The following is a 27982-nucleotide window of genomic DNA, read 5'->3' as shown; positions in this document are numbered from 1 at the left end:
AAGCATAAAAAACCTTTTATTTAAAATTATACAACAGTAATATAAATGATATGAGTTCAGACTATTGGAATGACATAGAGAATTAAAAAAATTACTAAAAATGATAAATTACTTCAACTGTAAAACACTGCTTGTGACTTTGTGTACTTTGGTCTGATAATCATTCAACAAATGTAACTTCTCTGTGACTGTGACTATGAGAGGCCATTTTTCCATCACTGTCTGCTTCTGCTCCTCTTTCACCTCCTCCAGGTGCGGGACGCTGACGTCTCTTATTCAGCAGAGGGTTGTTGGACGTGTCCAGGTCTTTGATTTTCACCTGGTCGTAGTCCACACGCATGGTGGCCAAGGCACTGGTCATTTCTTCCTGTGGAGGGAAGATTGACGTGTACTGCTGTAAATGTACACTTTCTGGACAATTTGTGGTGACTGACCGACTGTGGACCAAAAACTAGTGTGTTTAGGTCTGAACCTCCAGGAACAGTCAAATTTAACTGACCCAAGAACCACCTCCACAGAATGTCATTATAACTGTCCATTTTAAATACCAAGCAAAGCTAGTAGGCTAATGTTGGTTCGGGGTTACTGTCGTTTATTAAGTCATACTTTTGTGGACTGGGCAGTGATTTTCTTGATGAGCAAGTTTGGTGGGGTAAAATATGATCTGAATATCACCTCAGTAACTGTGGACTATTCGAGTTAGTGTGGAGCTAATGTCAGCTAAAACATTGCGTTAACACTTTACTTGAAGGTATCGTCATAATGGTGACATGATACTGTTATAACTGTTACATAACACAGTCATGAAGGTGTCATAAACATTACGGCTTTCATTATGTCATAAACATTTATTACTGCTGTCATTAAGTGACATTCGGTTTTTGTAATGACAAGCTGACAACTTGGCATACAACCGACGACCAAAAAGGCCAAAGACATCTTTTGGTCATGTCACTTTGATTAAAGTCAAGTTGTTAAAATCAAGACAACCAAAAAAATGTCAACTTGTCACTAAGGGCCCTTGGGCAAGGTCTTTCATCCCTTAGTGTGTAGCGAGCATGTTGTATGGCAGCACCCTTATATCGGGGTGAATATAAAGCATTATTTGTAAAGCTCTTTGAGTGTCTGATGCAGATGGAAAAGCGCTATATAAATTCAGTCTATTTACCATTCCTGGGGAATCTTGAGGCGTTCCCAAGCCAGTTGGGAAGTACGAGATGACCAGCGGGCATCCTCATCAGGTGCCTGAACCACTCAACTGGCTCCTTTTGATGCGAAGAAGCAGCAGATAGTGGAGCTTCTCAATTTGTCCAGGAGTGTAAGCCTGGATACTCGATGGAGGAATCTCATTTTTGCCACTTAGTCATTACCCAGAGTTCATGAACATAGGTGAGGATAGAAGTGTAAATCAACTGGGAGGTTTAGAGCCACACTCTTCGGCTCAACTCCTTCTTCACCCCGACGGTCCTGTACATTGTTCGTAGATGCCGCCCTAATCTGTCTATTGATTTCACGCCCCACTCGTAACAAGAATCCACCATGGTCTCAGATTTGGAGGTGCTGATTCACATCCAAGATGCTTCACACTCTGCCTCAAACCTGCCCAGTCCGCCAAGGAGGTCACTGCCAGATGAAGCCAACAAAATCATATCATCCACAAAAAGCAAAGATGCAACTCTGAGGTCACCAAACTGCACACCCTCTGGTACATGACTGCACCTTGAAATCTCATCCATCAACATCACGATCAGGATTGCTGACAAGGGGCAGCCCTGACGGAGCCCAACACCCACCAGGAACAAGTCCGATGTAATGCAGACAATGCCGATATCCTACTTTGATCGTATAGAGACCGAATCACACATTGCAGTGAATCTGGTATCCCATACTCCTGCAGCACCCCCCACATGATACCTTGAGGGACCCGGCGGTATGCCTTTTCCAAGTCCACAGAACACATGTAGACTGATTGGTCATACTCCCATCATACTTTCTAATATCCTTGCAAGGGTGGATCGCCACCTCGTGGTGGAGGGGTTTGTGTGATCCAGTGATCCTGGGAGCTGTGTTGTCTGGAATATTAGCTCCTGGTAGGGTCACCCTTGGCAAATTGGTCTCAGGTGAGGAGACAGACAAAGGGCAATCCAGTAGATCCTATATGACGGACACAAATAGGGATGGAGTCATCTCACCTAGATTGGGGATATCGGGGCCTCCTCCCGGTGCCAGGCCTGGGGGAGAATTGGTGGGGTGGTGTTTTAGGGGAAGCTCACAGTGTCTGTGGCCGAGTCTGCAACTGTGGGACTTATTTGGGCTCACACCGAAAAAACAACAACGTGGTGTCACCTTCACGTGGGCTCACCAAATGCAAGGAGTCTGTAAAGGGTCTGGGGCGCTGTGTTACAGGCAGTGTGTTAAAACTTAGAAATAAATAAGAATTAAAAACGTCTTTGTTTTTATTGGCAGATGGCAAACCAGCTTAGAGGTCCATACTGCCACATACTGCATTGGAGTGTGTGGATTCATGGCGTTATTCTAATTCAATACAATACAATACAGAATGTGAAACAATACAATTAAAAGTAGAATAATAAAAATTTACAAAAAAAAATCTTAACATTATTAGGAAACCGCACATTTCATAGTTTTGTCATAATCATACTGCACTTCAAAAAGGCTGACTTCCATAAATGTCAGCAATGACTGAACCTCAGTTGGGCTGTGCTGTGACTGTAAAACTTGATTTCTTTTTTTAAAAAAAACTGAAAAGACAGAAGCAACTTTATTCATTATTTTACCTTCTGAGTTTAATATGTATTTAACTTTTTTCTGATGAAGAAAAATAATTCTGTAAGAAAGGCAAGTGTTAGCTGGAATGCTGATAAGTTCGTAAGCATTTGGTGCATAAATTAAAAAATTTAAGTGCACCTTTGGAATTAGCACTGAAATGCAGTGGTTTTGGGCTATAAATAAACTACAGCACTCACAGAGTGCACACCTCCTACAAGGAAAATGCTTAAAACTTAAAAACTTCAAATAAAAAAATCTTAACACCAAAGAAAGAGATCAACAGATAATCAGATCTCGATCAAATGAGTCCCACCTTCACATTGTCCCACAGCTCCTTATCTTCCGTTAAGACACGGGACGTGTGGAGCGGTGTTGGAGGCACCACCATTGACTGCTGCAGTGTGTAAAACACAAACATGAATGTCAACAACAGACGGGAGGAAACCCGCATAGAACAGACAAGGTGTTAACTTACGCTAATCCAAGGGTGGTTCATAAACTGTCCAATGGTCATCCTCTCATTAGGATCTGTCTTCAGCAACTGGATGATCAGCTGTTTGGCTGGACAGAATATAAAGTGACAATAAAAAAAAAACAACAACAAAAAAAAACATCTGTCAAATTTTTAAGACAACCCAATGTTGTCTCTTATTGTTTTTATCATAGATGTAACCCATGGGTGGCTCCAGGATGGGGTAGGACTCTTCTGGTGCTGTAGCAGCCTCACAGATCCTATCAGATACACAACATCAACTAAACAAGCTCACAACGGTCACACAATGCAAAATCTACATACTTTTTTGTCATTATTCTAGTTGTTTTGTATCCTGAGCCATTTGTTGTTTGCTGTGTAGGTTTTTCTCTGTGTAACTTTGACCATTTCCCATTTTGCACCTATGTTGTGTGAGCAGGACAGTTATTATGATTTTACAACAATAACTACTGTTCTACCTATTCCCTGCACTTGTAACATCATAGGGCTTAGACATCAAAAATATGGATGAGTGGGAGAGTGTGTGGGTAAATGGGTTAGTACCAGATTTCCCAATCCTGGTCCTGGGGACCCAAAATAGAGTGCATACACAGTGCTTCACTTTTTACACATTTTGTTGTGTTACATCCTTATTCCAAAATGGAATAAATTCATTTTTTCTACTCACAATACCTGATAATGTCAACATGAAAAAAGTTTTTAGCTTTATTTTTGTGGTCACACACACATCTTCAACTGCTTATCCGGGATTGGGTCACCGGGGCAACAGCTCCAGCAGGGGTCCCCAGACTTCCCTTTTCCGGGCCACATTGACCACCTCTGACTGGGGGATCCCGAGGCGTTCCCAGGCCAGAGTGGAGATATAATCTCTCCACCTAGTCCTGGGTCTTCCCTGGGGTCTCCTCCCAGATGGACGTGCCTGGAACACCTCGCTAGGGAGGCACCCAGGAGGCATCCTTACCAGATGCCTGAACCACCTCAGCTGGCTCCTTTCAATGCGAAGGAGCAGCGGCTCTACTCCGAGCTCCCCACGGATGACCGAACGTCTCTCCCTATCTCTAAGGGAGATACCAGCCACTCTCCTAAGGAAGCCCATTTCGGCCACTTGTCCCTGCAATCTAGTTCTTTCGGTCATGACCCAACCCTCACGACCCTTGTTCCTACTCTTGAGAGTAGGAACAAAGATTGACCAGTAGATCGAGAGCTTCGCCTTTTGGCTCAGCTCCCTTTTCGTCACAACAGTAAGGTAGAGCAAATGCAACACCGCCCCTGCTGTGCTGATTCTCTGGCCAATCTCATGCTCCATTGTCCCCTCACTCGTGAACAAGACCCCAAGGTACTTGAACTCCTTCACTTGGCACAAGACCGTATTCCCTACCCGGAGTAGGGAATGCGGTCTTGACAAATTTTTGCAGATTTATTAAAAATAAAAAACTAAGGAATCACATGTACATAAGTATTCATACCCTTTGCTCAATACTTTGTTGATGCACCTTTGGCACCGATGTCCCCTGTGTGAGGATGCAGCCTGTGATGATTCAGCTTGACTGAACTGCATACCAAAGAGCTTCATCCTCCGGGAAGATTTTTGTATGAGAACTGCTGAAAGACTATAAACTGATTTTGTATCTGTTCTTGTTTTGCATGTTTGAAAATTCTTTGTTGTACTTTGTTTATTTGATCTTTTCTATTGTTAGTCTGGCTGAAGCAGTTTGTCACCCCCTCCTTCCCTCCTTAGTGTGGTCTGCTTGAGGTTTCTTCCTCAGAAAACACCCTTACCACTGTTGACTACATGCTTGCTCAGGGGAACTGGTAAAGTTTAGTCTTTACCCTTGTGAAATGCTGCTGGGGGATTTATGCTGTGACTGAAGTGAATTGAGTTGTTCATTTTCTACGGTGAAAACACTTTGTTTGAATTATTAACAGGCAAACCTGAGTGTAAATGACATACAGTGGGGAAAATAAGTATTTGATACAATAGAAAAACAGACCTTAACATTTGGTACAGAAACCATTGTTCAGATGTTTCCTGCAGTTCTTGACCATGTTTTCACACACTGCAGCAGGGATTTTGGTCCACTCCTCCATACAGATCTTCTCCAGATCTTTGAGGTTTGGAGTTTCAGCTCCCTCCAAAGATTTTCTATTGAGTTCAGGTCTGGAGACTGGCTCGGCCACTCCAGGACCTTGAAATGCTTCTTATGGAGCCCCTCCTTAGTTGCTCTGGCTGTGTGTTTGGGGTCATTGTCATGCTGGAAGACCCAGCCATGACCCATCTTCAATGCTCTTACTGAGGGAAGGAGGTTGTTTGCCAAAATCTTACGATACATGACACCATCCATCCTCCCTTCAATATGGTGCAGTTGTCCTGTTCCCTTTGCAGAAAAGCACCCCCAAAAATGATGTTTCCACCCACATGCTTCACGGTTGGGACAGTGTTCTTGGAGTTGTTCTCATCCTCCTTCTTCCTCCAAACACAGCGTGTGCAGTTGTTACCAAAAAGCTCTATTTTGGTTTTATCTGACCACATGACCTTCTCCCATGCTCCTCTGGATCATCCATATGGTCTCTGGTGAACTTCAAACGGGCCTGGACATGTGCTGGCTTCAACAGAGGGACCTTGCTGCCCTGTAGGATATTAAACCATGACGGCATTGTGTGTAATGTAATCTTTGTGACTGTGGTCCCAGCTCTCTTCAGGTCATTGACCAAGTCCTCCCGTGTAGTTCTGGGCTTTCTCAGAATCATCCTTACCCCACGAGGTGAGATCTTGCATGGAGCCCCAAACCAAGGAAGATTGACAGTCATCTTGTGTTTCTTAGATTTTCTAAGAATTACTCCAACAGTTATTGTCTTCTCACCAAGCTGCTTGCCTGTTGTCCTGTAGCCCATCCCAGCCTTGTGCAGGTCTACAATTGTGTCCCTGGTGTCCTTAGACAGCTCTTAGACAGGTCTTGGCGATGGTGGATAGGTTGGAGTGTGATTGATTGATTATGTGAACAGGTGTCTTATATACAGGTAATGAGTTCAAACAGGTGCAATTAATCCAGGTAAAGAGTGCAGAATAAGAGGGCTTCTTAAAGAAAAATTAACAGAATTCTTGCTGGTTAGTAGGGGATCAAATACATATTTCATGCAATAAAATGCAAATTAATTATTTAAAAATCATACAATGTGGTTTTCTTGATTTTTTTTTTCTGTCTCTCACAGTTGAGGTGTACCTACAATAAAAATTACAGACCTCTCCATTCTTTGAAGGTGGGAAAACTTGCAAAATCAACAGTGTATCAAATACTTGTTTTCCCCACTGTATATACAACCACTGGCAAAAATTATGGAATCACCGGCCTCGGAGGATGTTCATTCAGTTGTTTAATTTTGTAGAAAAAAGCAGATCACAGACATGACACAAAACTAAAGTCATTTCAAATGGCAACTTTCTGGCTTTAAAAAACACTATAAGAAATCAAGAAAAAAATTGTGGCAGTCAGTAACGGTTACTGTTTTAGATCAAGCAGAGGGAAAAAAATATGGACTCACTCAATTCTGAGAAATAAATTATGGAATCACCCTGTAAATTTTCATCCCCAAAACTAACACCTGCATCAAATCAGATCTGCTCATTAGTCTGCATCTAAAAAGGAGTGAACACACCTTGGAGAGCTGTTGCACCAAGTGGACTGACATGAATCATGGCTCCAACACTAGAGATGTCAATTGAAACAAAGGAAAGGATTATCAAACTCTTAAAAGAGAGTAAATCATTATGCAATGTTGCAAAAGATGTTGGTTGTTCACAGTCAGCTGTGTCTAAACTCTGGACCAAATACAAACAACATGGGAAGGTTGTTAAAGGCAAACATACTGGTAGACCAAGGAAGACATCAAAGCGTCAAGACAGAAAACTTAAAGCAATATGTCTCAAAAATCGAAAATGCACAACAAAACAAATGAGGAATGAATGGGAGGAAACTGGAGTCAACGTCTGTGACCGAGATGTAAGAAACTGCCTAAAGGAAATGGGATTTACATACAGAAAAGCTAAACGAAAGCGATCATTAACACCTAAACAGAAAAACCAAGGTTACAATGGGCTAAGGAAAAGCAATCGTGGACTGTGGATGACTGGATGAAAGTCATATTCAGTGATGAATCTCGAATCTGCATTGGGCAAGGTGATGATGCTGGAACTTTTGTTTGGTGCCGTTCCAATGAGATTTATAAAGATGACTGCCTGAAGAGAACATGTAAATTTCCACAGTAATTGATGATATGGGGCTGCATGTCAGGTAAAGGCACTGGGGAGATGGCTGTCATTACATCATCAATAAATGCACAAGTTTACGTTGATATTTTGGACACTTTTCTGATGTTTGGGGATGATGAAATCATTTTTCAAGATGATAATGCATCTTGCCATAGAGCAAAAACTGTGAAAACATTCCTTGCAAAAAGACACATAGGGTCAATGTCATGGCCTGCAAATAGTCCGGATCTTAATCCAATTGAAAATCTTTGGTGGAAGTTGAAGAAAATGGTCCATGACAAGGCTCCAACCTGCAAAGCTGATCTGGCAACAGCAATCAGAGAAAGTTGGAGCCAGATTGATGAAGAGTACTGTTTGTCACTTTTAAGTCCATGCCTCAGAGACTGCAGGCTGTTATAAAAGCCAGAGGTGGTGCAACAAAATATCAATCAATTTCAATCAATTTTATTTATATAGCGCCAAATCACAACAAACAGTTGCCCCAAGGCGCTTTATATTGTAAGGCAATGCCATACAATAATTACGTAAAAACCCCAAAGGTCAAAACGACCCCCTGTGAGCAAGCACCCGGCGACAGCGGGAAGGAAACCCCCCTCCAACAGGAAGAAACCCCCAGCAGAACCAGGCCCAGGGAGGGGCAGTCCTCCGCTGGGACTGGTTGGGGCTGAGGGAGAGAACAAGGAAAAAGACATGCTGTGGAGGGGAGCAGAGATCAATCACTAATGATTAAATGCAAAGTGGTGCATACAGAGCAAAAAGAGAAAGAAACACTCAGTGCATTATGGGAACCCCCCAGCAGTCTAAGTCTATAGCAGCATAACTAAGGGATGTTTCAGGGTCACCTGATCCAGCCCTAACTATAAGCTTTAGCAAAAAGGAAAGTTTTAAGTAGAGAGGGTGTCTGTCTCCCTGATCCGAATTGGGAGCTGGTTCCACAGGAGAGGAGCCTGAAAGCTGAAGGCTCTGCCTCCCATTCTACTCTTACAAACCCTAGGAACTACAAGTAAGCCTGCAGTCTGAGAGCGAAGCGCTCTATTGGGGTGATATGGTACTATGAGGTCCCTAAGATAAGAAGGGACCTGATTATTCAAAACCTTATAAGAAGAAGAATTTTAAATTCTATTCTAGAATTAACAGGAAGCCAATGAAGAGAGGCCAATATGGGTGAGATATGCTCTCTCCTTCTAGTCCCCGTCAGTACTCTAGCTGCAGCATTTTGAATTAACTGAAGGCTTTTCAGGGAACTTTTAGGACAACCTGATAATAATGAATTACAATAGTCCAGCCTAGAGGAAATAAATGCATGAATTAGTTTTTCAGCATCACTCTGAGACAAGACCTTTCTAATTTTAGAGATATTGCGTAAATGCAAAAAAGCAGTCTTACATATTTGTTTAATATGCGCTTTGAATGACATATCCTGATCAAAAATGACTCCAAGATTTCTCACAGTATTACTAGAGGTCAGGGTAATGCCATCCAGAGTAAGGATCTGGTTAGACACCATGCTTCCAAGACTTGTGGGGCCAAGTACAATAACTTCAGTTTTATCTGAGTTCAAAAGCAGGAAATTAGAGGTCATCCATGTCCTTATGTCTGTAAGACAATCCTGCAGTTTAGCTAATTGGTGTGTGTCCTCTGGCTTCATGGATAGATAAAGCTGGGTATCATCTGCGTAACAATGAAAATTTAAGCAATGCCGTCTAATAATACTGCCTAAGGGAAGCATGTATAAGTGAATAAAATTGGTCCTAGCACAGAACCTTGTGGAACTCCATAATTAACCTTAGTCTGTGAAGAAGATTCCCCATTTACATGAACAAATTGTAATCTATTAGATAAATATGATTCAAACCACCGCAGCGCAGTGCCTTTAATACCTATGGCATGCAAAAGTTCTGAAAATTCACAGAGAAACTCACAGTAACGACCAGGAGGACAATAGATAACAACAAATAAAACTGGTTTTTGGGACTTCCAATTTGGATGGACAAGACTAAGAGTCAAGCTTTCAAATGAATTAAAGCTCTGTCTGGGTTTTTGATTAATTAATAAGCTGGAATGGAAGATTGCTGCTAATCCTCCGCCTCGGCCCGTGCTACGAGCGTTCTGGCAGTTAGTGTGACTCGGGGGTGTTGACTCATTTAAACTAACATATTCATCCTGCTGTAACCAGGTTTCTGTAAGGCAGAATAAATCAATATGTTGATCAATTATTATATCATTTACTAACAGGGACTTAGAAGAGAGAGACCTAATGTTTAATAGACCACATTTAACTGTTTTAGTCTGTGGTGCAGTTGAAGGTGCTATATTTGAAGGTTTTATTTGTTATTGTCTATCGTCCACCTGGTCGTTACTGTGAGTTTCTCTGTGAATTTTCAGACCTTTTGTCTGACTTAGTGCTTAGCTCAGATAAGATAATTATAGTGGGCGATTTTAACATCCACACAGATGCTGAGAATGACAGCCTCAACACTGCATTTAATCTATTATTAGACTCTATTGGCTTTGCTCAAAAAGTAAATGAGTCCACCCACCACTTTAATCATATCTTAGATCTTGTTCTGACTTATGGTATGGAAATAGAAGACTTAACAGTATTCCCTGAAAACTCCCTTCTGTCTGATCATTTCTTAATAACATTTACATTTACTATGATGGACTACCCAGCAGTGGGGAATAAGTTTCATTACACTAGAAGTCTTTCAGAAAGCGCTGTAACTAGGTTTAAGGATATGATTCCTTCTTTATGTTCTCTAATGCCATATACCAACACAGTGCAGAGTAGCTACCTAAACTCTGTAAGTGAGATAGAGTATCTCGTCAATAGTTTTACATCCTCATTGAAGACAACTTTGGATGCTGTAGCTCCTCTAAAAAGAGAGCTTTAAATCAGAAGTGCCTGACTCCGTGGTATAACTCACAAACTCGTAGCTTAAAGCAGATAACCCGTAAGTTGGAGAGGAAATGGCGTCTCACTAATTTAGAAGATCTTCACTTAGCCTGGAAAAAGAGTCTGTTGCTCTATAAAAAAATCCCTCCGTAAAGCTAGGACATCTTTCTACTCATCACTAATTGAAGAAAATAAGAACAACCCCAGGTTTCTTTTCCGCACTGTAGCCAGGCTGACAAAGAGTCAGAGCTCTATTGAGCTGAGTATTCCATTAACTTTAACTAGTAATGACTTCATGACTTTCTTTGCTAACAAAATTTTAACTATTAGAGAAAAAATTACTCATAACCATCCCAAAGACGTATTGTTATCTTTGGCTGCTTTCAGTGATGCCGGTATTTGGTTAGACTCTTTCTCTCCGATTGTTCTGTCTGAGTTATTTTCATTAGTTACTTCATCCAAACCATCAACATGTTTATTAGACCCCATTCCTACCAGGCTGCTCAAGGAAGCCCTACCATTATTTAATGCTTCGATCTTAAATATGATCAATCTATCTTTGTTAGTTGGCTATGTACCACAGGCTTTTAAGGTGGCAGTAATTAAACCATTACTTAAAAAGCCATCACTTGACCCAGCTATCTTAGCTAATTATAGGCCAATCTCCAACCTTCCTTTTCTCTCAAAAATTCTTGAAATGGTAGTTGTAAAACAGCTAACTGATCATCTGCAGAGGAATGGTCTATTTGAAGAGTTTCAGTCAGGTTTTAGAATTCATCATAGTACAGAAACAGCATTAGTGAAGGTTACAAATGATCTTCTTATGGCCTCGGACAGTGGACTCGTCTCTGTGCTTGTTCTGTTGGACCTCAGTGCTGCTTTTGATACTGTTGACCATAAAATTTTATTACAGAGATTAGAGCATGCCATAGGTATTAAAGGCACTGCGCTGCGGTGGTTTGAATCATATTTGTCTAATAGATTACAATTTGTTCATGTAAATGGGGAATCTTCTTCACAGACTAAAGTTAATTATGGAGTTCCACAAGGTTCTGTGCTAGGACCAATTTTATTCACTTTATACATGCTTCCCTTAGGCAGTATTATTAGACGGTATTGCTTAAATTTTCATTGTTACACAGATGATACCCAGCTTTATCTATCCATGAAGCCAGAGGACACACACCAATTAGCTAAACTGCAGGATGTCTTACAGACATAAAGACATGGATGACCTCTAATTTCCTGCTTTTAAACTCAGATAAAACTGAAGTTATTGTACTTGGCCCCACAAATCTTAGAAACATGGTGTCTAACCAGATCCTTACTCTGGATGGCATTACCCTGACCTCTAGTAATACTGTGAGAAATCTTGGAGTCATTTTTGATCAGGATATGTCATTCAAAGCGCATATTAAACAAATATGTAGGACTGCTTTTTTGCATTTACGCAATATCTCTAAAATCAGAAAGGTCTTGTCTCAGACTGATGCTGAAAAACTAATTCATGCATTTATTTCCTCTAGGCTGGACTATTGTAATTCATTATTATCAGGTTGTCCTAAAAGTTCCCTAAAAAGCCTTCAGTTAATTCAAAATGCTGCAGCTAGAGTACTGACGGGGACTAGAAGGAGAGAGCATATCTCACCCATATTGGCCTCTCTTCATTGGCTTCCTGTTAATTCTAGAATATAATTTAAAATTCTTCTTCTTACTTATAAGGTTTTGAATAATCAGGTCCCATCTTATCTTAGGGACCTCGTAGTACCATATCACCCCAATAGAGCGCTTCGCTCTCAGACTGCAGGCTTACTTGTAGTTCCTAGGGTTTGTAAGAGTAGAATGGGAGGCAGAGCCTTCAGCTTTCAGGCTCCTCTCCTGTGGAACCAGCTCCCAATTCAGATCAGGGAGACAGACACCCTCTCTACTTTTAAGATTAGGCTTAAAACTTTCCTTTTTGCTAAAGCTTATAGTTAGGGCTGGATCAGGTGACCCTGAACCATCCCTTAGTTATGCTGCTATAGACGTAGACTGCTGGGGGGTTCCCATGATGCACTGTTTCTTTCTCTTTTTGCTCTGTATGCACCACTCTGCATTTAATCATTAGTGATCGATCTCTGCTCCCCTCCACAGCATGTCTTTTTCCTGGTTCTCTCCCTCAGCCCCAACCAGTCCCAGCAGAAGACTGCCCCTCCCTGAGCCTGGTTCTGCTGGAGGTTTCTTCCTGTTAAAAGGGAGTTTTCCTTCCCACTGTAGCCAAGTGCTTGCTCACAGGGGGTCGTTTTGACCATTGGGGTTTTACATAATTATTGTATGGCCTTGCCTTACAATATAAAGCGCCTTGGGGCAACTGTTTGTTGTGATTTGGCGCTATATAAAAAAATTGATTGATTGATTGATTGCAGCTAGAGAACTAGCGGGGACTAGAAGGAGAGAGTATATCTCACCCATATTGGCCTCTCTTCATTGGCTTCCTGTTAATTCTAGAATAGAATTTAAAATTCTTCTTCTTACTTATAAGGTTTTGAATAATCAGGTCCCATCTTATCTTAGGGACCTCATAGTACCATAACACCCCAATAGAGTGCTTCGCTCTCAGACTGCAGGCTTACTTGTAGTTCCTAGGGTTTGTAAGAGTAGAATGGGAGGCAGAGCCTTCAGCTTTCAGGCTCCTCTCCTGTGGAACCAGCTCCCAATTCAGATCAGGGAGACAGACACCCTCTCTACTTTTAAGATTAGGCTTAAAACTTTCCTTTTTGCTAAAGCTTATAGTTAGGGCTGGAATGGGTGACCCTGAACCATCCCTTAGTTATGCTGCTATAGACGTAGACTGCTGGGGGGTTCCCATGATGCACTGAGTGTTTCTTTCTCTTTTTGCTCTGTATGCACCACTCTGCATTTAATCATTAGTGATCGATCTCTGCTCCCCTCCACAGCATGTCTTTTTCCTGGTTCTCTCCCTCAGCCCCAACCAGTCCCAGCAGAAGACTGCCCCTCCCTGAGCCTGGTTCTGCTGGAGGTTTCTTCCTGTTAAAAGGGAGTTTTTTCCTTCCCACTGTAGCCAAGTGCTTGCTCACAGGGGGTCGTTTTGACCGTTGGGGTTTTACATAATTATTGTATGGCCTTGCCTTACAATATAAAGCGCCTTGGGGCAACTGTTTGTTGTGATTTGGCGCTATATAAAAAATTGATTGATTGATTGATTGATTGATATTATTTTTTCTTTTTGAATTTTTATGCTTAAATAGATTTTTGCTGGTTATTGGTGGTCTGGGAGCAGGCACCGTCTCTACGGGGATGGGGTAATGAGGGGATGGCAGGGGGAGAGAAGCTGCAGAGAGGTGTGTAAGACTACAACTCTGCTTCCTGGTCCCAACCCTGGATAGTCACGGTTTGGAGGATTTAAGAAAATTGGCCAGATTTCTAGAAATGAGAGCTGCTCCATCCAAAGTGGGATGGATGCCGTCTCTCCTAACAGGACCAGGTTTTCCCCAGAAGCTTTGCCAATTATCTATGAAGCCCACCTCATTTTTTGGACACCACTCAGACAGCCAGCAATTCAAGGAGAACATGCGGCTAAACATGTCACTCCCGGTCCGATTGGGGAGGGGCCCAGAGAAAACTACAGAGTCCGACATTGTTTTTGCAAAGTTACACACCGATTCAATGTTAATTTTAGTGACCTCCGATTGGCGTAACCGGGTGTCATTACTGCCGACGTGAATTACAATCTTACCAAATTTACGCTTAGCCTTAGCCAGCAGTTTCAAATTTTCTTCAATGTCACCTGCTCTGGCTCCCGGAAGACAATTGACTATGGTTGCTGGTGTCGCTAACTTCACATTTCTCAAAACAGAGTCACCAATAACCAGAGTTTGATCCTCGGCGGGTGTGTCGCCGAGTGGGGAAAAACAGTTAGAAATGTGAACGGGTTGGCGGTGTACACGGGGCTTCTGTTTAGGGCTACGCTTCCTCCTCACAGTCACCCAATCGGCCTGCTTTCCCGGCTGCTCGGGATCTGCCAGAGGGAAACTAACGGCGGCTAAGCTACCTTGGTCCGCACCGACTACAGGGGCCTGGCTAGCTGTAGAATTTTCCACGGTGCGGAGCCGAGTCTCCAATTCGCCCAGCCTGGCCTCCAAAGCTACGAATAAGCTACACTTATTACAAGTACCATTACTACTAAAGGAGGCCGAGGAATAACTAAACATTTCACACCCAGAGCAGAAAATACTAGTGATGTGTTGGAACGTTCTTTTGTTTTTCATGATTCCATAATTTTTTCCTCAGAATTGAGTGATTCCATATTTTTTTCCCTCTGCTTGGTCTAAAAAAGTAACCGTTACTGACTGCCACTTTTTTTTTTTCCTGATTTCTTAGTGTTTCTTAAAGCCAGAAAGTTGCCATTTGAAATGACTTTAGTTTTGTGTCATGTCTGTGATCTGCTTTTTTTCTACAAAATTAAACAACTGAATGAACATCCTCTGAGGCCGGTGATTCCATAATTTTTGCCAGGGGTTGTATAAATTTGCATGACATTTCAATACAAAATTTGTCTCTGGAGCCTGACCTTCCTCAGATACGTCAGCCCACTCAGGGTTTGGGAATTCATACTGGCCCAGTCTGATCCTTTGCTTCATGCCTGGAGAGATGGCCTGACCTGTGTTGGAGTAGAACGGAGGAAAGCCACAGAGCCTGGAAAAACATAAACAACTCTTTTACTTTGCTCATTACCTTCTCATAAAGTAGAAACAGGACTGCACATGGTACTCACAGGATGTACATAATCACACCCAAAGACCACATGTCACATGATTTGTCATATTTCTCGGGCCCAAGTACTTCTGGCGCTGAACACAGAACACACACACACATACACACACTCAGTGAAGCCTGTGTGGCTGCACAGAGCACTCTCAGACATCCAGGCTGATGTACAAACGAACATGGACAGCATGACAGCAGCAGTATGACCAGAACCAATGCAGAGGCTTTTATTTATACTGCAGAGTTCACAACGCTACGAACAAAGCAAAAACTCACCAACGTAATATGGCGTATAACAGGGAGTCTGAAGGGAGTTGTGCAGTGTCGTCTCCTTGGCAAAGCCAAAATCAGTCAGTTTCAGTGTAGCATTGCTCTCCTTGGTGGTATAGAGCAGGTTTTCAGGCTGCGGTGTGTCGAGAATGAGAAGCAGTTATTTTTTTCCTACTTTTCCTGTGTAGGATTACTTTTGACAGTAGCAGTGTACCTTTACATCCCTGTGAGCGATGTCCATGTGGTGTAGGTACTCGATGGCTGTGCCGACATCATGCATGATCTCTGATGCCTCTGATGGACAGACATGTTGTCACATGTCACAATGTAAAACTCCATGAGAGGGCTTAATGTGCACAAAACCCACCTCTCTCTGTGAAGGCCTGGTCCCCTCTGGCCTGAATGCGACTGAACAGCTCCCCTCCCTCCATGCTGAAAACAATTTGGGATGGAACGCGAGAAGAATTTTGGTTAAAACAAGCGAACACTCCAGAAAAAAAAAAAAAAAGAGAGAAAGGAAAGAAAAGGGAAGAGGAAACAAGGGGAGAGGGATAAAGAGGGGAAATAGGGGAGAAAAGAGGGAAAGGAAAAAAATGGAAGAAGAAAGAAAGGAAGAAAAAATGGAAAAGGAAGGAAAAAAGGAAAAAAGTGGAAAGGAGGACTGGAAGAAGAAAGGAAAAGAAGAAAAAAAAGAATTTTTTTTCCTTTTTTAGACATTCTGATTGTAATGTTAATATTGTGATTATTATTTAATTTGTAAATTAATCTTCTGTATAAAGGGGTAGATCATATAAGTTCACTTCTTTCTACCCCCTTTCATTCAGGAGTATTGTTATGTTTGTTATGTTTTCTTTTGGAATGACTTTTGGTTGTGTGGTTGGAACTGAATGAAATAAATAAAATAAATAAATAAGATCATGTTATCCAAATTCTATCATGACTCCAATGTTTTGAGCTATCCTGTGCAAAGTTTACAGGTAAACAAGAAAGATTTTAAAGGGCTCATATTGTGCAAAATTGTATTTGTCTATGTTTTACAGTTAAAGCTACATTATGTATGATTTAGTGTCATCTAGTGGTGATTTTGCACACTGCATTATACAGTCAATGTCAAGATTTTGTTTTCTGTCTCATTTTCACACCTGTAGGGACATGGATTCATGCTACCTTGCCTTTTCTCATGACAAGTAATACAGTGCATCTGGAAAGTGTTCACAACATTTAAGTTTTTACACATTTGTTATGTTACAGCCTTATTCCAAAATAGATGAAATTCATTTTTTTTCCTCAAAATTCTACACACAACACCCCATAATGATGTGATAATAATGTGACTTTTTTTTTTTAGATTTTTGCAAATTTACGACTACTAATAATAATAAAAAAAACCCCTCTTTTTTATGTTGTCAGGGCTCTCAACACTGTAGCACCCCATGTGCTGGATCATGCCCAGAAAAAATGTGCCACATGGCCAAAATGTCAATGCTGATGTTTCCTCACAATACATTTTTCATCCGAGTCTCCCATAAGTAACCGCTTATTTGACACAAAGTAATTCTAGTGGTACCCAACGATCCTCCAAAGAACCCTATAGTACCAAAGACCTCAAGTTATTGTCTTAGGTCACTGATAGGCATCCAAATTTCTCAAACATATACAGAGACAGGAAGCACCAGGAACCTAAAAACTGGTGCCATTGTTCTCCTGTATAAATGCTGGAATTGCCAAAAACCTGTGTCCAGCCCTACTTATGACTCCATAAGCTCTTTCAATGCATCTCTCGATTTCAAAGGTCGAGAACTCAGACACATGAACATCACTGCTGAGACATGAGTGAATTTCTCCACAAGTTCAACATGTTCACTGCATGCAGACAGACTTCCGATGGCAGAGTCCAAGAAGTTTCTGAAATCCTAGATCTTACTCAGGAACCAAGACAATCACAAACCCAGGCACTCTGACTCCTCAGGCCTCTTCTCAAGCCTGACTGAGAATATCAAGAAAGCTGCTAGTCTGATGACAGCAGCTTTCTTATTCATGTCTGAAACAGTGTCAGGATTTATAGATGACATTAGTACTGCTTGGTGTTTCAGCTTAAAGTTCACAAAATAACACTACACTGAATGACAGCAATGAGGCATAAGAAATCCATTTATAGCGTAGGTGTATTTTTTGTTCAAGTCCTGAAATAAGTAGGCAGTCTCACCACTCCATAATGACGAGGAGACACTTCTTCCCCTGATGCATGTTCTCATACAGGCTGAGAATCCGGACAATGTGAGGACCTCCAGACACACGCCAATGCAGCTCAACTTCCTGCCGCGCTTTAGGTGTGTCATATAAAATCTGGACAAAACATAGAATGCGTTAGATTAGTGAAATTCTTGTTTGATATATGCCAGGATATAAATCATGGTTATAGGGCCTGCAAGACAAGGCCTTTAGTTTTTGGCCTTCAAACCTCTGTAATAGTTTTTCTGCCAGTATTAGACAAACAAATTCAACTGAAGCAACTGCACAGACTTAAAGACTTTTCTGGTATTCATTATAGTGAAGGGTTTTAATCCCTTTATTGTGAAGAGTGTTAATATGTGAATGTACTTTGCATGCTTGATTTGAAAGTGCTTCATATATAAAAACTGATTTTAGTTGATACACAGTGTCAGGATGACACAGTGAACTGTGAACTGTGATGTTAAGAAATTCTATCTTTGGAAATCTTTGCCAAACAAACACACATGCACCATTCAAAAGTAGTTTTGATTAGAGAAATATTAAGCACAACACATTATCTGGTCCATTATCTTTGCCACCTAGTTGATTTGTGATTATAATGACCACAGAACTGGACATGCTTTGCCTGGATGACAGTTCAGTCATATCTGTCTTTACATGTTTCATCATTTCCTTGCTGTATCTTGTTGACTTGACTTTTTGTTATTGATAGTATGGCCATAGCGGTTGGTCACCACTCTGAGCCTAGTCTGCTTAAGGTTTCTTCCTACCACAAAAAAAGCCTGAATGAGGTTTTCCTTAACACTGTTGGGTGGGGTGAATTGAGTTGAAGCGACGTACTTTGTGATTTGTTGCTATATAAATAAATTGAATTACACTGAATTGGAAACACTTTTTTCAGCAAAACATGTCACCAAGTGTACTAAGAACATATATTAAAGGATACATTCACTTATTGTAATCCAGCCACTGAATGTTTAATTTACATTTGACAATGGCTTACTTTACAAGCAGTCATTTTTTGAGAATTTAGTTGAGAGTAAAAATAAATGACAGTGAACAGCCAAGCTACAAAAATCCATTGTATACTTAATATTGCAATGAAAGTACACTAACAACCCGCTTTGTAATTGTTAGCATGTTAGTGGTACAACATCTGAAGAAATAACGATACTTATTTGTAGATTGTTGAATATACTGGTTACATATAGACACACACACACACACACACACACCCAATAAAAGCAAAATACGAAGAAGAAACTATAAGTCAAGTGAACAAAGACTTTGAAGAGATCTTAAAGAGTTGAATTTGTAAAACACACTACTTTGCCATCACCACTAATAAAAGATGTGTTTCTGTGCTTCTTGCTTTAAATAGAAATGAGGGGTCCAGACATATTTCATAGAACCCTGAAACAAGCCATTCCACACCTACATTATGCTTACAGCAGTGGGGCTTCTACAATCCCAGTTCCATTGAAGTTGGGACGTTGTGTGAAATGTAAATAAAAACAGAATACAATGATTTGCAAATCCTCCTCAACCTATATTCAATTGAATACACCACAAAGACGATATTTAATGTTCAAACTGATAAACTCTATTGTTTTTGTGCAAATATTTGCTCATTTTGAAATGGATGCCTGCAACACGTTTCAAAAAAGCTGGGACAGGGCAACAAAAGACTGGGAAAGTTGATGAATGCTCCAAGAACACCTGTTTGGAACATTCCACAGGTGAACAGGTTAATTGGAAACAGGTGAGTGTCATGATTGGGTATAAAAGGAGCATCCACAAAAAGGCTCATCCATTCACAAGCAAAGATGGGGAGAGGATCACTACTTTGTGAACAACTGTGTGAAAAAATAGTCCAACAGTTTAAGAACAATGTTTCTCAACTTTCAACTGCAAGGAATTTAGGGATTCCATCATCTATAGTCCATAATATAATCAGAAGATTTAGAGAATCTGGAGAATTTTCTACACATATGCGGCAAGGCCGGAAACCAACATTGAATGCCCGTGAATCTTCGATCCCTCAAGTGGCACTGCATTAAAAACCGACATCATTGTGTAAAGGATCTTACAGCGTGGGCTTAGGAACACTTCAGAAAACCACTGTCAGTTAACACAGTGCGTCACTACATCTATAAGTGCAAGTTAAAACTCTACCATGCAAATTGAAAGTCATACATCAACAACATCCAGAAACGCCATCGCCTTCTCTGGGCCCGAGCTCATTTGAAATGGGCAGACGCAAAGTGGAAAAGTGTGCTGTGGGCTGATGAGTCCACGTTTCAAATTGTTTTTGGAAATCATAGACATCGTGTCCTCCGGACAAAAGAGGAAAAAGACCATCCAAAGTTCAAAAGCCAGCATCTGTGATGGTATGGGGGGTGTTAGTGCCCATGGCATTGGGCAACTTACACATCTGTGATGGCACCATCGATGCTGAAAGGTACATCCAGGTTTGGTTTCGACCAACTGAAGTCGTACATCAAGCAAGAATGGGAAAGAATTCCACCTACAAAGCTTCAACAATTAGTGTCCTCAGTTCCCAAATGCTTATTGAGTGTTGTTAGAAGGAAAGGTGATGTAACACAGTGGTAAACATACCACTGTCCCAACCTTTTTTGAAATGTGTTGCAGGCATCCATTTCAAAATGAGCAAATATTTGCACAAAACAATAAAGTTTATCAGTTTCAGAGACAGAATCTAAAAAAAAATCCAGAAAATCACATTATATGATTTTTAAACAATTAATTTGCATTTTATTGCATAAAATAAGTATTCGACCCCCTAGAAAAGCAGAGCTTAACAATTGGTACAGAAACATTTGTCTGCCATTACAGAGGTCAGACATTTCCTGTAGTTCTTGACCAAGTTTTCACACACTGCAGCAGGGATTTTGGTCCACTCCTCCATATAGATCTCCAAATCTTTCAGGTTTGGAGTTTCAGCTCCCTCCAAAGATTTTCTATTGAGTTCAGATCTGGAGACTGGCCAGGCCACTCCAGGACCTTGAAATGCTTCTTACGGAGCCCCTCCTTAGTTGCCCTGGCTGTGTGTTTGGGATCATTGTCATGCTGGAAGACCGAGCCACGACCCATCTTCAATGCTGTTACTGAGGGAAGGAGGTTGTTTGCCAAAATGTCGCAATACATGACCCCATCCATCCTTCCTTCAATAAGGTGCAATCATCCTGTCCCCTTTGCAGAAGAGCACCCCCAGAGTATGATGTTTCCACCCCCATGCTTCACGGTTGGGATGGTTTTCTTGGGGTTGTTCTCATCCTCTAAACATGGTAAGTGGAGTTCATTCCAAAAAGCTCTATTTTGGTCTCATATGACCACATGACCTTCTTCCATGCCTCCTTTGGATCATCCAGATGGTCACTGGTGAACTTCAAATGGGCCTTGACATGTGCTGGCTTGACCAGGGGGACCTTGCTGCCCTGCAGGATTTTAAACCATGACAGCATCATGTGTTACTAATGTAATCTTTGTGACTGTGGTCCCAGCTCTCTTCAGGTCATTGACCAGGTCCTCCTGTGTAGTTCTGATCTTTCTCAGAATCATCCTTACCCCACAAAAGTGAGATCTTGCATGGAATCCCAGACCGAAGGAGATTGACAGTCATCTTGAATGTGTGAACAGGTGTCTTTTATACAGGTAACAAGTTCAAACAGGTGCAATTAATACAGGTAAAGAGTTCAGAATAAGAGGGCTTCTTAAAGAAAAATTAACAGGTCTGTGACAGCCAGAATTCTTGCTGGTTGGTAGGGGATCAAATACTTATTTTATGCAATAAAATGCAAATTAATTATTTAAAAAATCATACAATGTGATTTTCTGGATTTTTTTAGATTCTGTCTCTCATAGTTGAAGTATACCTATGACAAAAATACAGACCTCTCCATTCTTTTTAGGTGGGAAAACCTGCAAAACTGAAAGTGTCAAATATTTATTTTAACCACTGTATCTTGTCTTTGTGGGGTATTCAATTGAATATAGGTTTAAAGAGGATTTGCAAATCATTGTATTCTGTTTTTATTTACATTTTTCACAACGTCCCCAACTTCATTGGAATTGGGGTTGTATACATCATCATAAATTACAGGACTTTGGTAATGTTTAAAATAAAACTACAACTGTATTTTACTACACAATGGAGAAAAAAAAAACATTTTGCACAATATGTCACCTTTCAGCACATTTTCCTGCTGCATTTTACTGCATTTGGAAGAGATTTCTGGGCAGAACTGGATTGATTGCACAATATTCTATATGGGAAGTGATGCAGCAGTGGTGTCAGACAAAGGGGAGTGGCTTTTATTTTCCATTAGACTCCTGATCCCTAACAGACACAGCAATTCATCTTGAAGGGAGGAGGAAGAGGCTTCAGATAATGTTTCCGAAGATCTCCCACCAAACCACTAATGCACAAAATACAGCACTAACAAGAACCCAAGACCATTATGAAATAAGTGTACAGATAAAGGCTATAGCTGAGCTTTGAATTCTTTAGAATGCTTTCCAAAATTCTTGTAGGGTAGATATGATAATGTGGATTCAACAATGCTGAATTGTTTTTTAAGATGTTGTCCAGCACGGACAAAAGAGTTCTTTATGCATGAGTGGAAACTGTCAAAGCATCTGAGACAGCACATCACTGTCTGAAGATGACAGTAGCTCAACTTATCTGACAGAATTAACTTCACATTAAAGGCCCCTTCACACCTAGTGTGAAGTCTGGATGAAGTGCACACTTACAGTAGTGTTCAGAATAATAGTAGTGCTATGTAACTGCAAAGATTAATCCAGGATTTGAGTATATTTCTTATTGTTACATGGGAAACAAGGTACCAGTAGATTCTCACAAATCCAACAACACCAAGCATTCGTGATATGCACACTCTTAAGGCTATGAAATTGGGCTATTAGTAAAAAAAAAAAAAAAAAAAGTAGAAAAGGGGGTGTTCACAATAATAGTAGCATCTGCTGTTGACGCTACAAACTCAAAATTATTATGTTCAAACTGCTTTTTTAGCAATCCTGTGAATCACTAAACTAGTATTTAGTTGTATAACCACAGTTTTCATGATTTCTTCACATCTGAGAGGCATTAATTTTGTTGGTTTGGAACCAAGATTTTGCTTGTTTACTAGTGTGCTTGGGGTCATTGTCTTGTTGAAACACCCATTTCAAGGGCATGTCCTCTTCAGCATAAGGCAACATGACCTCTTCAAGTATTCTGACATATCCAAACTGATCCATGATATCTGGTATGCGATATATAGTCCCAACACCATAGTAGGAGAAACATGCCCATATCATGATGCTTGCACCACCATGCTTCACTGTCTTCACTGTGAACTGTGGCTTGAATTCAGAGTTTGGGGGTCATCTCACAAGCTGTCTGCGGCCCTTGGACCAAAAAAGAACAATTTTACTCTCATCAGTCCACTAAATATTCCTCCATGGTAATGGTCGACAGAGATTGTGCAGGAGATTTCCCCAGAGTTCCAACTGAGTACTGATGAATCTGTACTTTGAAGCATGTTTACAGAGAGCATAAAAATTAGTGGAGTCTTTATTTGTCTTTGAAACGGCTGAGATGTTTCAGCCATTCTCGAGGCAATGGTGGGCTGTACCAAGGGTGGGGGATCAAGACAAGCTCAGGCCAAGTCCCCCTGGAAGGAGCTACTGTCCGACCAGCTTTGGGCATGCAGCTTTTGTACTGAGCATGGAAAAGTTAATCTAACATATAAAGACGAGTTCACCTGCCTGATGTGTCGTGATAGACATTGTGATATATGCCAATGAAAAACATATCGCCCAACCCTAATGCAAACTACACAACAAAATATAAATGCAACACTTTTGGTTTTGCTCCCATTTTGTATGAGATGAACTCAAAGATCTAAAACTTTTTCACACTACACAATATCACCATTCCCTCAAATATTGTTCACAAACCAGTTTAAATCTGTGATAGTGAGCACTTCTCCTTTGCTGAGATAATCCATCCCACTCAAGGTGTGCCATACCAAGATACTGATTAGACACCATGATTAGTGCACAGGTGTGCCTTAGACTGCCCACAATAAAAGGCCACTCTGAAAGGTGCAGTTTTATCACACAGCACAATGCCACAGATGTCGCAAGATTTGAGGGAGCGTGCAATTGGCATGCTGACAGCAGGAATGTCAACCAGAGCTGTTGCTCGTGTATTGAATGTTCATTTCTCTACCATAAGCCGTCTCCAAAGGCGTTTCAGAGAATTTGGCAGTAGATCCAACCAGCCTCACAACTGCAGACCATGTGTAACCACACCAGCCCAGGACCTCCACATCCAGCATGTTCACCTCCAAGATCGTCTGAGACCAGCCACTCGGACAGCTGCTGGAACAATCGGTTTGCATAACCAGAGAATTTCTGCACAAACTGTCAGAAACCATCTCAGGGAAGCTCATCTGCATGTCGTCGTCCTCATCGGGGTCTCGACCTGACTCCAGTTCATCGTCGTAACCGACTTGAGTGGGCAAATGCTCACATTTGCTGGCGTTTTGGCACGTGGAGAGGTGTTCTCTTCACGGATGATGCGAAGGAGATGTGTTGCACTGCATGAGGCAAATGATGGTCCCACCAGATACTGACTGGTATCCCCCCCCCCAGTAAAACAAAACTGCACCTTTCAGAGTGGCCTTTTATTGTGGGCAGTCTAAGGCACACCTGTGCACTAATCATGGTGTCTAATCAGCATCTTCGTATGGCACACCTGTGAGGTGGGATGGATTATCTCAGCAAAGGAGAAGTGCTCACTATCACAGATTTCGACTGGTTTGTGAACAATATTTGAGGGAAATGGTGATATTGTGTATTTGGAAAAAGTTTTAGATCTTTGAGTTCATCTCATACAAAATGGGAGCAAAACCAAAAGTGTTGCGTTTATATTTTTGTTGAGTATATGTTTATCACTTTTATGCAGCCAAGTTTAGAAGATATACTGGCAGGCACCAATTTACTTCAGAAACGTTATATTTATTACTTTACCAAATATGCAGTATGAGTGATGCTCTCAGAAAAATGTCATTTGCATTGCTTTTGTAAATAAGACATTAAAACACAGTCATGAGATGTGTATTACTCAGTTTATATACTTATATCATTATTCAATATATTGCAATATCGAATTACATTATTCACAGAATCACATTTCTTCAGAATCATGATACATAACAAATTGGCTTACAAACGTATAGTATCAACAAATTAATATAATTGTCGCCCTGAGTGAAGGGAGACATACCCATGACCCTCTCCTGTGGCTATAGTTTTCAACATATAATGATTTTCTGTGTTTCTTTGAGGACATACCTTCTGTTCAGAAAAAAATCTCTCCAGAGGGGTCCTGTCCTGATTAGACACCTTTGACATGTATAGTCAAGGATTCTTGAGCTACTGGAACTTTATTTTAGTTATGCAATTAACTGCATGCACTTTTGCTGATTCTTTACTGGCATGTTCATACAAGCCTTAGTACTACAAAAAAGGGAGGGACACTTCCTGAAATTACTGTTGCAAGAGGCCCAACGTTTTAATATGACTGAGGTTGTAAAAAAGTGAACTTGTCCTTTAGCAGACATCGAATCCGACCTAAAGGTACTGCATGCATTTTGCAGAACAGTCTGCACACAGACACCCTGCACAGATGAGTGACTAACAACATTCTGGATCATACATGACGCGCGCGCACATACCTTGAGGGCGCATTTTTCTCCAGTCTGCTTGCAATAACATTCCAGCACTTTTCCGTTGATACCCAGGCCAAGAACCTGAGCAGTTACTTTGTAGTCATCTGTTACTGCGTTTCGTCTGAACTCCACTTTGCTGTAATAAGGTGGTGGCTGAGGGTCAGTGGGGCCACTGTCCACGCTGCGATGCGCAGGGAGGGACTGCTCCTCCGTGACATGATGCATCTTCCCCTCTCAGAGCCAATAAAGTCATCACAGGCACAGAAATTGTGAGGTGATCTTAAGGTGTCTCCACGGTCCAACCTTTCCCACGGAGCCTGTGGGCCACGACCACTGCGCGACCTCTCTGAGGCCCGAAAAGGACGGAGGAGTGAAAAATCACACCGAAGCTGCTTCTACGGAATGTTTAAAAAGATGCCAGCCAGGCTGGCTGCAGTCGGTGAAATAAATAAAAATAAAGCAAATAGAGAAACACGGGACATACGCGGTCCTCATCACCGTTATGACCCTCCGGTTCTGGCAGGAAACAACGAACCTTCCCAAGAGTCTGACGTCAGCGCACAGCGGCTCAGATTCAACAAGCGCGCACGGACTTCTTAAAGGAACAACCGTGCGTAAAGACGCACGGCGGTCAGCGCAAGAAAAGTGGCGGCGCCATGGGGAGGCTATAATTCTGCCAATAATGTGAATAGCAACTGACATATTTGTGGATCTCAACTGCAGTTTTGCTGAGAATGTCTCAATATTGCGTAACTGAGCAAAGTGATGAATGTGTGTGTTCGGTGATCCACCCACACTGAATCACCCTTCACAAACAGAATTTTAAGTTTTGCAAATAAACATTTATTTGTAAAAACCCACACACAAGTTACATATCAGAAATTTGTGTTTGTGGATCACAAAGCACGTCATTCTAAGTGATGTGTGTGTGTGTGTGCACTGATACCACATTTTAGAGGAGCACGAATGACTTAAACATATACCTTGGTATTTATAAAGCAATTTACTATACGTATATTGTTCATTTCAACGACATTTTGTGGAGCCCCTCCAACTTTTACTCCCCCCCCCCAACAAAAATTTCCTGGCGCCACCACTGACTAAAACTATTCACACACTGCTTCAGATTTTGTTGTGGAACTAACTCTGGGGGAAAAAAGTGTCTACAGATGATATTATAAATGTGCATTTAATGACATACCGTATGACATTATAATGCACATTTATAATTTTATATCAAGTACTTTTATTATACTTTTATTTATCAAGTGGTTAGTCCAAAACAGAGGGTTCCTACTTCAAGACCACCGTGTCCATTTTCCATGTCAAATCAACACGCAGATTGGTCGGATTTGCTGTGGCAACCCTGAGCAAAAAGGAAAAAGCCAAAACAACATATGCAGTTGGTAGGAGAGAAGCAAACATGAACGCTATTATGACAACGAATTTTATAGATTACCATACCATACCAACTTTATTTGTAAAGCACCTTAAAACAGCCAGCGCTGACACAAGGTGTTGTACTAAATATAATACAAATTGAAACACAATAAAATAAAAATAAAAACAACCACTGAAATGCAATTTAAAAAAATAATAAAACTAAACTTCCTTGGTGTCAAAAGCTTTAATATCCTCTAAACATGCCAGGAGCCATTTCAATGACTGACCATCCCTCTGAGTCACTAGGCAGATAAATTTGGCAGTCATCTGCATAGCATCATAGATTAACACATTAAACTGTATACATTCATATACATACATACATCTTCAACCACTTACTGTATCCGGAATAAGGTCACAGGGGCAACAGCTCCAGCAAACTTCCCTGTCACTGGCCCCATTAACCCCTCTGACTGGGGGATCCCAAGGCATTCCAGGCCCGTGTGGAGATATAATCTCTCCACCTAGTCCTGGGTCTTCCCTGGGGTCTCCTGCCAGATGGACATGCTTGAAACACCTCCCTAGAGAGGCTGCCAGGGGGCATCCCAAAATAAAAATATTGACGTTTGCATTGAGATTCCTCTGAGATATCACAAAAAAAAGCTAAATGGACTGCATTTATATAGTGCGTTCCTGTCTGTGTCAGATGTTCAAAGCGCTTTACAATTATGCCTGACATTCACACAGACACACCCACACACCAGTGTCAGGGTGCTGCCATGCAAGGTGCTCAATGCACACCGGGAGCAATTTTGGGATTAAGGACCTTGCCAAAGAGCCCTTAGTGATTTTCCGGTCAGACTGGGGTTTGAACAGAGGATCCCCTGGTCTCAAGCCCAACGCTTTTAACCACTAGACCATTACCTCCTCAAAAGCTACATATATGTACGGTTTGTTGCACCAAAGTTTAACAGTTGTCACTTTATTTCCTTCACACACAGACAACTTTGTCCACAGGTCAGGAAACACAACAAACCTCCACTTCCTGGTGGTAAGCTTTTGTGATGTCATAGACACTCAGTATTAAACATAAAGTCTTGACAAAGCATCACTATGACATC

The 27982-nt window shown here is 41.2% G+C and overlaps 1 protein-coding gene across 1 annotated transcript; it reads right to left on the bottom strand.

The window, feature by feature from the left end:
* LOC117506968 (MAP kinase-activated protein kinase 2-like) lies at window positions 1-25994 on the bottom strand. The gene is made up of 10 exons (XM_034166642.1): window positions 25485-25994; window positions 17690-17829; window positions 15851-15915; window positions 15698-15777; window positions 15490-15616; window positions 15221-15296; window positions 15017-15141; window positions 3266-3351; window positions 3104-3184; window positions 1-367 (listed from the first exon to the last, which is right to left on the bottom strand). Exons 1-10 carry the CDS (start codon window positions 25701-25703, stop codon window positions 161-163), a joined length of 1206 nt encoding a protein of 401 aa, XP_034022533.1. The 5' UTR covers window positions 25704-25994; the 3' UTR covers window positions 1-160.
* Window positions 25995-27982: the final 1988 nt, after the last annotated feature.

This window comes from Thalassophryne amazonica, chromosome 3 (assembly GCF_902500255.1).
Source record: "Thalassophryne amazonica chromosome 3, fThaAma1.1, whole genome shotgun sequence".
In the NCBI taxonomy this organism is placed as follows: Eukaryota; Metazoa; Chordata; class Actinopteri; order Batrachoidiformes; family Batrachoididae; genus Thalassophryne; species Thalassophryne amazonica.
This window is presented reverse-complemented; position numbering and strand designations above follow the sequence as displayed.